The following is a 15,483-nucleotide window of genomic DNA, read 5'->3' on the forward strand; positions in this document are numbered from 1 at the left end:
ATTTCTCAACACATTCACACATTTTAATTATATATATGACACTCATAATCAGAAAAACTCCAAATATATAGAATACAGTGCTTAAAATAACAAAACACAAATTCATAGCCTATTGACAATTACCATAGGGATGAAGTACATTGATGAAATTTTTTTTGGTGTTGAGTGAAAAGGTTGCATTTTTAGTCAGGTATAAAAACTACATTTTTGAGTAGTAGAAGATTAACACACATATAGCAGACTGCTTTATGACTGTCATAAAACTGGAAGAAATATCACACATTTTCACAATGGTTCTTCTAAAACCTCTGGAATTCAATTATATTTTATACTTTTAAAAGAGCCATATATCTCTTGAGGTATTACCCTGCATTCAAACATAGCAATATTTCTGAAGTGAAATGTGTGAAATAAATAAATTATGATCCAAAAATATGTTCACATACGTTCCTGTTAGGTTTTTTAACCAATAAATTTTGACACCAAACTTAAGAAAGAAAAAATATATTGATTTTCCAGATATTTGGAAACTTCTCCATTGCGAATAGAAATTTGCAGATCTACCAAGGTAAACTTTTAGAAAAGTCTTCAAAAGAAGCAATTGTAAAGCCAGAGACATCTGAAATAACTGACGCAGATAGGTTTGGATGGTTAGATTAGTGTATGTTCTGGGATGTCTGCTCTGCCACAAGTTAATTTCAGGGTCAGAGACTCTGCCATAGTATGATACTCTCTAAGGGAAATTGTATGGAGTCGGATGTCTAGAAACTAGATATATCTTTGGGTTCTTGCACTTGTGAATAATAGTTGTATTATTTTTTCCTTTTGATGAGGACAGAACCAAACAGACATTCATTTGGCAGCAATATGAGAACAAAAACTTGAAAGGTAAAATACTGAATTGTGGTATAATAGAATACAAAGACTTCCCACTGGGTGCACAAGGCCAAGAAACATTTTAGCTACAATGAGGGACTTGGAGTTTGAAAAACTGAATTTTACTTATAATTGCATTACTTTATAGGATGGTCATTCACTTGTTTTTCCTCACCTAAAAAGTGTGTGAGTCCTGCCACACACTCTTATGTAATCTCAATTACCTGAATATAATGCATGAAAGGAAATTCATGCAAATAATTTTAATTATAAATGATATGTGATTATTGTTGGTAAAGGGGATTGGAGCCCAAGCGAAGCAAAATCACAAAGTTGTCGGTGCTTGAGCTGAACAACGTAGCTTGAAAGGAAAATGAGGTCAAGAAACCAGATTGGGACTGGTGTTCCCTATCTGCCAAGGAATAGAAAGTTGATAAAAGGGGAGGAGACAGGTGGCTCAAATCAGAGTATCTGCTTGGTCCACAATGCTCAGACATGAGTTATCCTAGGTAGGATGAAATTGTGAAAACTGTGGAAAAAAAATTTGAAGAATGATCTCCAGCACCCTAACAACCCTGCGCCTGAGTTTACTTCTTCACAAAACAAATATTGTTCATAAAGGTAATCTAGAGATTTCCTATTAAAAAGCATCAAAGCTACTGTGCAATTCTACAGTGATGAGTATACCAGAGGGTAGAAGCAGTTAATAGCTAGGTAGAAAATTAACAACCCAAGAAACAAGAGCAAATAGAAAAAAGCTGCAGTTCTGAGAGCTAGCAGTGGAGTAGCTATGGAATCAGGATTAGAACTATATTAGAATATATAGGCAATGAGAAAATAATGAAAGCTAATGTGTAATTTTATATATTGGATGGATTGGAGGTATACAAAGTACTGACTAAAATTGAAAAGGTATCACTTCTACTAAGAAGAAAAGGGATTAAAGAAAGATAGAGATATAGGGAGTATATTTGCAAGGATACAGCGCTGTCTAGAAGTGACACCAGGAACTGAAACCAATGTGCAAGATTTTCCTAAAGTTTTTAATTATAACTTTCTAAGTGTGTGCCTTTGTGCACATATGTAACTTTTCCTTTTACCAGCTCAAGTAACAATCTTCATTGCCTCATTGGAAATGTCACCTCAGGGGAAAAAACAATTGTTCAGCTGGATGTGAAAATAAAATTGTAATTTATTTCTGGTCTAAAAATTACTGTCTTAAAGGAGACAAATTGTTCCACTATATTAAAGTGACTTTATTCTGCTTTTACATGCACAGGAGTCATGTCATTGTTTAAAATGGTTCAGGGACGTATACTCAATTAATTTGGTTTTAAATTATGGTATTAAAAAATAAAACTCTTTGATAAGCTCAGGGGAAAATTACTCTCTTCTTCCCACTCCTAAAATTCAATTGGAATTGACTCAGCAACCAAAATGCCTGTGGATTAGACAGCCCCAAATCCCTTTCTTTCCTAAGCATAATTCATGTCCTGATAATTTCCTACCTTCAATCCCATCTTCCTCTAAGACCCCTCACATTAGGACCCCATGAACCCTTGGACTGGAGCAGCTGGAACATAGCCTGGCGGATTGTCTTGGTCTTCAAGCTGTAAATGATAGGGTTCAGCACAGGTGGTAAGAGCAGATAAATATTGGCCAAAGTGCTACAGAGCACCCTTGGGGTGGAGTGGAAGAGGCGGTGTGCCAAAGAGAGGCTGATCATTGGCACATAGAAAACAGTGACTGCACAGATGTGACAGACACAAGTGCTGAAAGCTTTTTGTTGCTTCTTTCGGGCCACAATGCTCAGAACAGTACGGAGGATCAGGACATAGGAGAAAAGAATAAACAATACGTCAGTGCCATTCAGGTAGAGCTGAAGAAACAATCCCCAAAAACTGCTGATCCAAGGTTTGGAATATGCGTATTTGATCACTTCTGGGTGGTAGCAAAATGGATGGGAAAGCTCGTGACCCCCATGAAAAGACACAGTGTTTATGGCTACAACAACAGGAAGTAAGAAAACTACTGGTCTAATGCAGATGACCAGCCCTATCACCAGGATCATCCTGTCTGTGAGGATAGTAGCATAGTTCAGTGGGTTACAGATGGCCATGAAGCGGTCAAAAGCCATGGCTACCAGCACCGAGGACTCCAGCAAGGAGAAGGCATGCACAAAGAACATTTGAATGAAGCAAGCTTTAAAGCTGATCTCCCGGGCATGAAACCAGAGAACACCAAGCACAGTGGGAAGGGTCGTAATGGTCAGACATAGATCAACAGCTGCCAGCATGAAGAGGAAATAATACATGGGCTTGTGGAGTCTCCGCTTAGTAATGATGACAAGAAAGATCATACTGTTTCCCAAGAGGGCAATGGTGTAGAGACAGCAGACTGGAATGGAGATCCAAATATGAGCACATTCCAGCCCAGGGAATGCAGTGAGGAGGAAGTTTGAGGAAGACGAAGTGGTGTTATTGAATATTGCCATGGTTGGTTGAAGACACTGAACTATGAGGAAAGAAAAATAATTAAGATTATTTATATATATATCATACATTTTATTAGTCATTTCATATACAATTTTAAATTTAAGATAGTTATTTTTCTTCTGTTTTAAAGAAAGGAAATGGACCCAGGAAGGTTAAATAGTATATCTAGGCTAAAATAGTTCAATACAGATTCCAATTCAAAACCAAATTTACTAACTCCAAAGTCTATTATTTTTTACTAAACTTCAGATGATCAGAGAGGCCAGGCTAATGAGACAATTTTGATAGCTGAATGTTGTAATTTCCTTCTTTTAAAATACAATTTTTAATATCCTTTTATACTTGTATATGATGTACAGGAGGGGTAGAGATGAGAAATAAGCAAAATAGAGAACTATGTTCTCATGACTCATCTAAAGAAGAATGTTTGTGGAGTCCAAGTGTTTTTAAAATTATGTGTAAAAGTCTACATATGTTTGTATTGTTTTTGTCTTCATGTGCAGACGAATGCAGGGGGAATTTGGGGGTGCAAAAGTAACTGAGAGATGAGATGCTTATAAAGCAGATATCAGTTATCCTCTGTTCTTTGAATGATATCTCATAAAGGCAAAGAAATGACGCTGGATAATGCGAGGGGGGTAAGAGGAGAGGAGACAGTGGCTCCGTTTGCTGCTGGGGAAATTTTTCCTGTGGAATGGAGACAGAAGAAGAAGCAGAGGGCTTTCTCTCTGTGAGATCATACACTCTGGAGCCAGTGGTAGGTCAAAGTTCAGTCCCTAAATTTATCAAGGTTTTCTCAACATTGCCGGCTAACCAGAGCAATGTGTTAGTGCTTTCTCTCTTCAGGTACAAGTCTCCATCTGACTGGCCAGGAAGAAGGTAGCATCTGCCCATTCATATACAGAAGACCAGGTGAAATTATTTGAATAACACTCACTCAACTCAATAACAGAGTGACCCAAAGGTCAACATCCCTATTTTCTCGCATCAGTAATGTTACAGACCCATCCTCTTCATTTACCAACCCCTACCTTCTGTTAATTTGTTAACACTGAATTATATTTCCTCTACAATTCAGAATATACCCTGAAAGTTCCATGATATATTAAGCTAAAACTACCCCCTGCTTCAATCTTTGCCCCACATTTTGCTTGGACCTTTCGCTTCGTGCTTAATAATGAGGCACAACTGATATTGGTAGTTTATATATGCAAGTACTGCGTTCTTCTTCTGCCAGAAGTTTGAGATTCTTGAAAGTTTGGGAATGCATGTTTTTAATCTCTCAATGCTAGTTACTAAAGCAAGATCAGGAAAAACAAATCTTCATTTTGCAACATTGATTGATTACTGAACAATTATGGCCACAGAAAGGGAGTTTTGAGTCCTATCGTCTTTTGCCTTTGTCTCTTCTTTCTCCTCCTGTCTTCTCTCTCCCATCTCAGTTTCTTCCAGTATCTGTTACACCCCTCCCTTTCTCTATCCCATCTTACTTGTAGTTCCCATCAATTTATTGCTTTATCTTCTTCCTCTCCTTATCTTAACATCCCTCATTTTAAAAAACTCCCCCCCCACCTTCAGTTTTTTTCTCCACATTTGCGCTCCCACCTTACCTGGTCACATCAGCAGGAAACACCACCAACTTCTCTTCAGTCCCATAACAGAGTAGGGGCTAAACCAGCTTCCAAAAGCGAGGGCTTTATAGGCAGCCTAGTAGAGTCCCCAGGCAACAGGGAGCATTCTTGATTACTAAGCATTCTGGTTGGAGTGAGTGATGGAACCCATCCGCAACTAAGACACATCTCCGAGACTTACCCCCAAACCCTGCTCCCAGGCCCAAGCAAATCCCATCCATCAAGGGCTGGGAGAAGAGCCCTAGCCCTGGAGGCTGACAGTAATGGATATCTGCTAAGACCGCCTGCCTGGGTCAAATAACTATAACCATTCCTCTTTATCCAGCCTTAGGCTAAGGACTCTCAGCCAGGAAGGCTCCCTGAATGTCAGAGCTGGATTAGGAGAGCAGAAAGAGTCATCCCATTGTTCTCTGTTTTCAATATATCCTCTTCCTAAGAGGTCTCATTACTCTCCTGGCCATTCCTACATCCCTCCTCTTACACAGGAACTCCTCCTAAGAACCCTTCCTATTCAAGTCATATCTGGAGCCATCTACCTTCTACGCATAAGTAACCTAACATTTGATGAACACATAATATGTTCCAGAAACTATATCTTTCAAATGCATTGTCTTTTTTTTTTTTTTTTTTTTTTTTTTTTGAGACGGAGTCTCGCTCTGTCGCCCAGGCTGGAGTGCAGTGGCGCAATCTCGGCTCACTGCAAGCTCCGCCTCCCGGGTTCACGCCATTCTCCTGCCTCAGCCTCTCCGAGTAGGTGGGACTACAGGCGCCTGCCACCACGCCCGGCTAATTTTTTGTATTTTTAGTAGAGACGGGGTTTCACCGTGGTCTCGATCTCCTGACCTCGTGATCCGCCCGCCTCAGCCTCCCAAAGTGCTGGGATTACAAGCGTGAGCCACCGCGCCCGGCCTCAAATGCATTGTCTTAATCAACTTTATGAGTTAAGTATTATTACCTATTATTTCACAGCTGAGGAAATTGAAGTTTAGAGAGATTTTTTAATAACTTCACTGTCTAAAAGTTAGCAACTTGCAGAAATGGTACTCAAGCCTATTTTAGAAATGGTCCTCAAAATTTTGAAAGAAGTCTTATTTCAAAGCTTTTTGTCTTAACCATCATGCTATACTACCTTCTAATGTCAACTGTTTCCATTCATGCCTTCAGGAACCATGGTTTAAATTCATTGTCCTTAATCTGTTGATTTCATAGATTGATTCCCAACTGTGTGTCCACATATGGTTTAAGCTTCGTTTAGACTAGAATCCAACTATTCACAGTAGACAGTCAATTAATAATCCTAATTATATCTAATCTACCCTGGCTTTTTGTACTTTCCCCCGTCTTGAGACAGAGTCTCGCTGTGTCACCGAGGCTGGAGTGCAGTGGCACGATCTCGGCTCACTGCAACTTCCACCTCCTGGGTTCAAGCAATTCTGCCTCAGCCTCCCCAGTAGCTGGGATTACAGGTGCCTGCCACCATGCCTGGCTAATTTTTGTATTTTTAGTAAAATGGGGTTTCACCATGTTGGCCAGGCTGGTCTCAAACTCCTAACCACGTGATCCGCCCGCCTCGGCTTCCCAAAGTGCTGGGATTACAGGCGTGAGCCACTGCACCCAGCCCTTTTTGTTTCTTGAAACATTTTCCAAATATATTGTCACTATATACGTACGAGTCACACTGAGCAAAGGTGCTTATCCCAGTGAGTATCAAGGAAGATCAAGTAACTTTATAAAGTTACACATCAGGTAATGCTCAGATGCATAAGTAAACACCACCCCCTTTCCCTGGTTCCTATTAGTGAAGATGAGTGACTGAAAATTTCAGATAAGATTTATGAATATTAAATAAGAACAGAAAGAATAGGAAGTATTAAATCAATCTTAATAACATATAGTTTTCATTAATTCAAAAATATATATTGTGTCACCATATGGTCTAAACTACATTACACACTTGGGTTACGATGAAGTGGGACAAAAGGGTTCCTGTTCATATGGAGTATATATTAAGCACAAGTCAGAAAAGCCCTCTGAACAGAAGTGAGGCTGAGGTTGAGATCTAAAGCTTATATGAAATTTCTTATTTTTCCAACTCACTGAATGCACCATTTTCTCAAACTCTGCACATGCTATTTATTTTTAATATTTTTTTCTGATTCCAACCCCTTAAATATGTATACCTTATGTTATAAAATATATAAATAAATACACAAATAAAGGCAAAAGAAAATAAATGTTCTGTGTTCATCACTGAATACCAGAGTGATTCTAATGGAGTAAGAGCAGTCCGGACAGATTTCTCAAAAGAGTTATTAAAAACTGACATACAACAGAAAACTACTCAGCAATAAAAAGGAATAAACTACCAATACATGCAATAACATGGGTGAATCTCAAAAGCATTTTATTAAGAAGCTAGACACAAAAGACTGCATAATGCAAGGTTTCATTTGCATGCCACTCTGGAAAAATAATCATTATAGGGAAGGAGAGCCAATCAATGCTTGCCAGTCAATGCTTGCCCTCTGTTGGGTGATAATAGAGTGGTTGACCACAAATGGGCAGCATAAAGAAATTTGGGGAAGTGATAAAATTGTTCTGTATCTTCGTTTCAGTGGTGGTAACACAATGCATTTGTCAAAACTTGTAAAACGATATACCAAAGTGAGTAAATTTTATTATACATAGATGTTTGAAAATTTATCATATACAATTTTAAAGTATAAAATTTTATGTTTTATCAAGCTAAAATAAATTATTGCTCTCATCGAAACCATTATGCAGTTTCATTTCACAACCCATTGTATTTGTACTGTTCGATACAGCAGCTACTAGTTACATATGACTACTTAAATTTACATTTAAATCAATTAAAATTAAGTACATTTAAAATTCAGTTCCTCAGCTTGCACTAGCAAAATTTCAAGCAATTAATAACCATGTACGGCTACTAGTTACTAAACAGCAGAGAAATAGAAAATATCCACTTCTGTGGGGATTTCTATTGGATAGTGCTGTATTTGATACTCTTCTCTAACTTGATTGCATTTACATGGAAATAGTAGATGCCATTGAGCGCTAACCCTAGCCCCACAAAAGGCCTGGACAATCCGCCATCGGATCTGCTTGGTCCTAACACTGTACACAATGGGATTGAGCACAGGAGGGAGAAGCAGGTAGATATTGGCCATGAACGTGTGTATTAGTGGTGACAAATGCTTCCCATAGCAATGAATTAGGGTCATACCAACGAGAGGCACATAGAAAAGCAGCACTGCACAGATATGAGAGAGACAGGTGTTGAGAGCCTTGAGCCTCTCTTCCTGGGAAGCAATGCTCAATACTGCCTGGAGGATTAGAATGTAAGAAGCCAAAAGTATCAAGGCATCTAGTACAATGATGAAGATCACAGCCAGCAGGCCATAGATGCTATTGACACTGGTGTCAGCACAGGCAAGCCTCATGGCATCCTGATGGAGGCAGTATGCATGGGAGAGGACATTGGAGTGACAGAAAGGTAACCTTTTGATGAGAAAAGGCACAGGAAGCACAGCCCCCACACTCTGTAGCAGGATGGCTGCTGCAGTCTTGCTGATGACACTGTGAGTGAGAATTGTAGCATAGTGCAAAGGAAAGCGGATGGCCACAAAGCGATCAAAGGCCATGGCCACCAGAACACCTGATTCCACTCCTCCAAATGTGTGGATGAAGAACATCTGGATAAGGCAGCCATTAAAAGTTATTGAACGCCAGTTGAACCAGTGAACACTGACAATTGTAGGCATGGAAGACAGTGAAAGGCTGAGGTCAGTGGCAGCTAACATGGCTAGAAAATAATACATGGGCTCATGGAGACTTTGCTCAACTTTGATGACAACAAGGATGGTGACATTTCCCAAGATTGTGGTGCTGTAAAGAAGACAGAGGGGCAAGGCCATCCATAAGTCTTTCTCTGGCATTCCTGGAATCCCAGTCAGGGTGAAGAAGCTCTGGTGGTTCTCAGTAGTTTGGTTGAGTGGTGACATAGTGGAATGGAGGTTTGACTAGGAAAAAAGAGAAGAGCTCATTAAGTCAAACAGACTTCAACTGGAATCAGTAACAATAAGTATTGAGATGGTAGCTGTAAGAGGAAGTAAGTTAAATATTATTCTTGCACATCCATGTTCTGTTTGATACAGAAACCAATAGCCCGTGCTTCATGAAGCAAGAATGCTGCTACTAACCATAAAGTTTTAAAATATCTAGGAGAAAGAGAAACAAACAAAAAACCTCCAGTTAACATCTGCACCTAGTAGGGACATATGCAATTCAGAAATATCAAGAAGTTACCTGTCTTGCAGACTGCAATACTAGGGAAGAATTTGGCATTGTGTATTTGCATGTATAATAAACACTAACACCAATAACCATGAAGAATATAACCACAGTCCTAATATAAGGGCTGTTCATAAACACAGATGTGCAGATATAAACGTGTGGATGTATGTGTGTGCATCTTGGTTGTGATCTTAAATTGTTTTGATTTTCATATGATCATTTCCCTCTTTGGTACTCAATTTATCAATCACTTCCCTCTTTGGCACTCATATGATGTAGGATGGAGGAGGAAAGACACACTTTAAGGAATTTAAAGCTCTGACCTTCTGTGTTCCTAAGAGTCTGTGAGTACTAAAGGGATCTGAGCTTCCAGCAAGTGAGGGAGGAAGAAGTCACCTTGGCTCCCAAGGAATTTTAAAAAGACCTACTGTGGTAGGAAGAATAATACCCTTAAAGATGTCCTCATCTGAATCTTTGAAAACTATCAACATGCTACTTTGCATGTCAAAAGGGAATTTTCATATGTAGTTAAAATTAAGAACCTTGAGATGTAGCGTTTATCCTGCATTGTCCAGGTAGGCCAGATCAAATCACAGGAGTACTTAGAAATGAATAACATTTGTCAACTGCAGAGAACCAGAAAGATGGCAGCATGAGCAGGACTGGACATGAATTATTGACATTCAAGATGAAGGAAGGGAACCAGGAGACAAGGAATATTGGTGGCCTTTAGAAGATGGAAAAGGTAAGTGAACAGAATTTTCCCCTAAGTCTCCAGAAAATATTGCAGAAAAGAATGCCTTAAATCTTGGTTTTAGCCCAGTGAGACCCATTTTGGACTTCTGACCTAAAGAACTATTAAAATAAATATATTTTAAGCCACTAACTTCTTATAGCAGCAATAGAAAACAGATACCCAGGAGCCACAGAAGAGTTGCTTTAGTCCCTTTCCAGAAATATCCAGTGTCTTCCCATTGTCATTCTCATTTATTCAGGCCTTTTTCTTCAGTGTGTTCTTCCACGCAATTAGATTTCTCTGTCCTAAGGTGCATCTAGAAAGGAATTTTGAGATTTACTTTTCTCTTCATTAGGGAGCAGAATGATCTCCAGTACTTCCAAAGAGTTTTACAACTAATATATGGCTCAGCCAGATTAAATCCATCCATGGAGAATCTCCCAAAAGACAGGTTCAATCATTGTTCAGGTTACTGAAGCCAGTGCCCTGGGTGTTAAAACTCATCTTGACTTTTTTTCCTGTTTCTCCATAGAGAAGACCCATTCTTTTCCTTCCACGCTCCCATGTGGCTGTTCTAATAAATGTCATCTTGAGTTAGCAGCAACTACATTTCTCACTGTAACTCCAAGTAAGGCCTAGTTAAATCTATGGGGAATCACAGACATTAATGTCTACTACTTGTAGTGAAAAAGATCAAGATTAAAATCTTGGTGCCACACAATCAGTTCTCTTCCATTTCAATTTTTTGGTGTCATCTTAAGAACATATATCCAAATGTGCAGCTGAGCTAATCACCTTTTCAGGCCAGTCTAGCCACAGCTGACAGAAGGTTCAGGACTAAAAGAAAGTAGTGCTATAGTGGCTCTGAACTTTGTATTTATCATAACCCTTCTGAGAATCTCAGAAAGGGTCTCCCAGTTAAGAATGCACACACACACACACACACACACACACACCCCAACACACCACACACACATATACAAGCGAAGTTCTCCATAAAAATTAAGTGAATTCAGATATTTTTGAAAACCTTCTATGGACCCAGGTTAAGAACTCTTTCTTTAAGAAATTCTTTTAAATAAATGAAATAGGAGCCTTGGTCATAGAAAGGAGCAAAGCCACTAGACAAAATCCAGAGCTACACACAAAAGACAGAGAGCTCTGGATACTTGGGAATGAACAAGACAGAAAAAAGTCACTCCAAATTTCTCAGTCAGTAGTTTAGTGCAGTACTGTCCAATATGGTAGCCCCCAGACATATGCATTTATTTAAATTTAAATTTATTAAATTAAATTACAATTTCACCTTACTTGTACTAGTCATATTTTAAATGGTCAATAGCCACACGGGACTAGTGCTACTGAACTGGATAAAATTGTTGTAGAATAGTTTCATCACTGCAGAAAATTTTATTTGAAACTTCAACAATTGGAGCTGCAGACTGCAGACTTAAAGGATACCAACATCCTCATTGACTCTTGAAAAATAATGGGTCTGATTGGATTGAGGGTCTTTCACTTACATAATAAGTGTCTCTCTTTACCTATATCTCTCTGTCTTTGACTCTGTTTAAGAAATTTGAAAAGAAAAATCGCTTTAAAAATAAAGGCTCTGGGGTTTGAATCTTAGCTCTATGACCTTGAACAAGTTACTTAATAATCACTGTGCTTAATTCCTCACTTCTTTAAAGTAAAAATAAAAATAATAGTACTTACCATAGGGTTGTTAAGAGTATGCATTTGGAATATCGATGGAGCACTTAGATAAGCACCAGGCAAATAATAAAGACTCAATAAAGTTCAGATATAATAAATGCCCATGTATTATCTAAAAACTCGGTAATGTTTGCTTGACTATAAAAATTATCTCTCAAAAGATTTGTCATGAAATCTATTTATGTAATTCTAAAGTTATGCACCTATTTTCGTATATACTATTTATATATTTTGATCAAATTCTGTATTACCTAAATCTTTCTATCCCTCAGGCAGTTTATTCCAACATTTAATACCAATGGCTTGCAGGCAGTGGCTGTTGCAGGGTTCAAGACAGTGGATTCGGCGGATCTGTCTCAATGACTTTGCACTTTATCATTAATGCTCACTGTAAAGGATTTAGTGAAAGCAAGTCTCAGATAAACCAAAGATGAAAAGACGATATGCTAGTAGAATTCACATGTAGTAAAAATCAGTAAGCAAAAGTAAAGAATAAGAAAATTGATTATGAGGGATGAGCAGCCTCAAAAGAAACACTACACTGGCAATCTAAGCACCTTAATCCAAGAGACCAGCACAGACCTTCCAGAATTTGGGATAAGGATAGTAAACAAGGTCCCTGATTCCTTAAGATCTCATGAACCAAGGAAAAGTTGATCATGTTTAATTAATTTATTGATTAATGACTTCAAATTTGTTAAGTTTCTAAGTACCAGGTGTGTCATGAGTAATCAGAGGACAAAAAGAAGCATTTTTATTTTTCCTTCCAAGACCCTTTAGCAAAGAACACATGGAAAGCAAGATGAGACACATGAGTGTACTGTATAGCTGGGGTTGAATGAAGGCATGCTTTACAGGTGGGTCCATATGTCCAGCTTGTCTCATCAACTGGCTAGCTTAATTCTGTCTCTCTAAATAATAGTGGTAGACCATGGAGAGAGTTGAGCCTAAACTTTCCTCACAGCAATAGGACAGGAGCTTCTGTAGCTTCAGAAGTATATGCGGGAGTCAAGGTGGAGAAGGAGTGGGCATTGAGAGTCCCTCCCCTCTATGTAGTATTGAACTTCACTTCCATACTCTTCCACCCAGGCAGGAAGATGGAAGGGCTGCTCTCTGAGGAACAGGCATGAGCATACTATACTCTTAAAGAATCTGAGCTGCTGAGTAAAAGCTGGCCCTTTGGACTTGTTTCTTGTGGGATCATAGACTAGTCTCACCAGGATAAGAAACTATCTGCTAGTGACCTTGAGCTGGGACTCAGAAGAAGGGGCTCAGGGGTGAGTGGGGGAGGGGGACAATGATCTATATGGTTCTTGTTTTACTGACTAGTTTTTGGTAGAATCACATACTCCCCTCACCCCTTAATTCCCACATCTACAGTTAGAATTGTTAGTTCTATTTTAATGAAAAGGAGAAGGAAATGAAAGTAATGCTTGCTGAGCATTGTGATCATTCTAGCCTCTTTATTAGTATTTAAAAAACACAAGCAACGTAAAAACCACAAGCAATATCCTTGCGTGTTATCCTAGATAGACAATAAAAGGAATAATGGGCAGACATTTTAAAAATATTTTAGTCCTTTAATAATAAACAATCTAATATTTATTGAGTGCTTGTTCATGTTCCAGGCTCTGTTCTTAGCCATTTACATGTCCTATCCCATTTAAAGATACAAAAACCTTAGTGGAAAAGCACTATTATTACTGCTATTGCATGCACTAGAAAAACAAGGGTCAGAGAAGTTGATTAACTTGTACCAGATCCCAAAACTAAAGCTTAAATATAGGTTCTCTGATCATTGTGCTTTGAAGTTCTGTTTGGTTCTAAAGGAGAAGATCAACATTTAGTCATGGGGCAATTTCTGCCATTAAATTCAAATTGCAGATAAAAGAGTGAACTGGGCTCAACACGCAATCTCCTTCACCTCTGCCACTCATTGCTGACCTTTACATTTTTCTATGAACTGTCCATACTGCAGTCTCTGCTGTTCTGTGACAAGATCCTCAAAGAAAGCATTTCTCAGGCCTCAGATTTTTCCCCAACTCACCCAAAGCATGGTCTAGGAGACAAGAGTCTTTTCTGATGCATCAACCACAGCAGCACGGAGATTTAAAACCAACAGCACCCTTGCCCAGAATTTCCCCTGGAGTGATTCTATGGAGACATGAGCATGTGACTTCCTGGAGATGCCCCAAGGACCAAAGGCTACGCAGACCCAGGCTTCTGAGCATGCTACTTTGTCTTATTCCCAGAGGACCTGGTTTTGCCTAATATAGATCTGTGGTAGCAACCCATCCAAACGCAGAATTATTCTCAGTCCTATATGAATGTGCATCACTAACTATGTTAAAATACAATTAAACCCTAGTGCTTAATTTTAATAATTCTCTGTCTAAAAAGAAAAAGCTGAAAGAAAAATTTACCCTTGTTTCACACGCCGTTGTGTTATTGTCCCATTCTCTTTTTTGTTTCACAGCAAATCCCCTCAACATTGTGGTCTACAATCCCTGTCGATACTTCCCATTCTCTCCTCAATTCACTTCAGTGAATGTTCTTTTTCACACCACTGAAACAGTATGTGCAGATGTCACCAATAATCTGCTTATTGCTAAACTCAGCAAAAATTTGTCGTCTTACTCTCCTGTTTGTTCTTCAGGATTCAGAATATTGCTGCAATGTTGAATTATTTTCCTGTGTTGGTTTCTCTGAAATCATGTTTGCTTGATGTTTCCTCCTACTTTAATTTATACTCTTTATTATTCTTTGATTATATGTCTTCTTCCTAGAGCACTAAATGTCAGTGTATCTTTTATTTGATCTTTTTTCCTCTACTTTAACTCCACTCTCTCACTTACCGATATCATCGAATACCACTGCTTTAAATATCATCTACATACTGATTAACTACAAGTGTATATCTTCAGGCTACAATACTGCCTTGATCTCCAGATCAGCTTCCTACTTGATAACTCCACTGTAATACAAATAGGAAACCGCAATTTAACATGGCAAATACAGTATAATGAAAACAAAAATAAAACGTTTTCTTTTCATCTGCTTAAGGTTAATTTCAGTAAATCACTAACCACACCACAATTCACCCAGTTACCCAAACTAAAATTCAGGTCTTTTCTCCCTCTATTCTTCATATCTAATCCATCACCATGGTACTATTCAGTGATTCAGTATGCCATTTTGATTTTTCTATTAACACATTATTAGCTATATTTTCAGTTATTTTTCTTAGTAATTATTCTAAGAATTATAAAATCCATCTTCACCTTATCACTCTCTACTTCACATTACTATCGTCTTAATCACAGTAAAATATTTCAACTTTTCCACACTGTAGCCCCATTTTCTTTTATCCTTTATGAAATTATTTTAATACATATTCTACCTACATGATATAGACCATATAATTGAGTGTCATTATTTATTTAAACAACTTGTTTTAAAAACATATTTTAAAGATAATACATTATTTACATAAGCAGTCTTTTCTATTACTCAATATCTATCATTTTCAGTGTTCTTTATTTCTTTTTTTATTATCATACTTTAAGTTCCAGGGTACAAGTGCACAACGAGCAGGTTTGTTACATATGTATCCATGTGCCATGTTGGTGTGCTGCACCCATTGACTCATCATTTACATTAGGTATATCTCCTAATGCTATCCCTCCCCCATCCCCCCACCCCACAACAGGCC

At 38.3% G+C, this 15,483-nt stretch overlaps 2 protein-coding genes across 2 annotated transcripts; both read right to left on the reverse strand.

Annotated features, from left to right (window-relative positions):
* Positions 1 to 2,386: 2,386 nt before the first annotated feature.
* Positions 2,387 to 3,370, reverse strand: LOC116476251 (olfactory receptor 51T1). Its single transcript, XM_032165924.2, has one exon. The coding sequence runs from the start codon at positions 3,368 to 3,370 to the stop codon at positions 2,387 to 2,389; it is 984 nt and encodes a 327-aa protein (XP_032021815.2).
* Positions 3,371 to 7,959: 4,589 nt separating this feature from the next.
* On the reverse strand, positions 7,960 to 10,356 carry LOC116476152 (olfactory receptor 51H1-like). Its single transcript, XM_032165872.2, has 2 exons — positions 10,236 to 10,356; positions 7,960 to 9,045 (listed from the first exon to the last, which is right to left on the reverse strand). Exon 2 carries the CDS (start codon positions 9,025 to 9,027, stop codon positions 7,960 to 7,962), a length of 1,068 nt encoding a protein of 355 aa, XP_032021763.2. The 5' UTR covers positions 9,028 to 9,045; positions 10,236 to 10,356.
* Between the last annotated feature and the right edge of the window lie 5,127 nt (positions 10,357 to 15,483).

Source organism: Hylobates moloch, unplaced genomic scaffold (genome assembly GCF_009828535.3).
Source record: "Hylobates moloch isolate HMO894 unplaced genomic scaffold, HMol_V3 SCAFFOLD_11, whole genome shotgun sequence".
NCBI classification, from domain to species: domain Eukaryota; kingdom Metazoa; phylum Chordata; class Mammalia; order Primates; family Hylobatidae; genus Hylobates; species Hylobates moloch.

What these genes read in the sequence shown, in the direction of transcription:
- LOC116476251 (XM_032165924.2), bottom strand. Translation starts at nt 3,370, where the DNA reads ATGGCAATATTCAATAACACCACTTCGTCTTCCTCAAACTTCCTCCTC.
- LOC116476152 (XM_032165872.2), bottom strand. Translation starts at nt 9,027, where the DNA reads ATGTCACCACTCAACCAAACTACTGAGAACCACCAGAGCTTCTTCACC.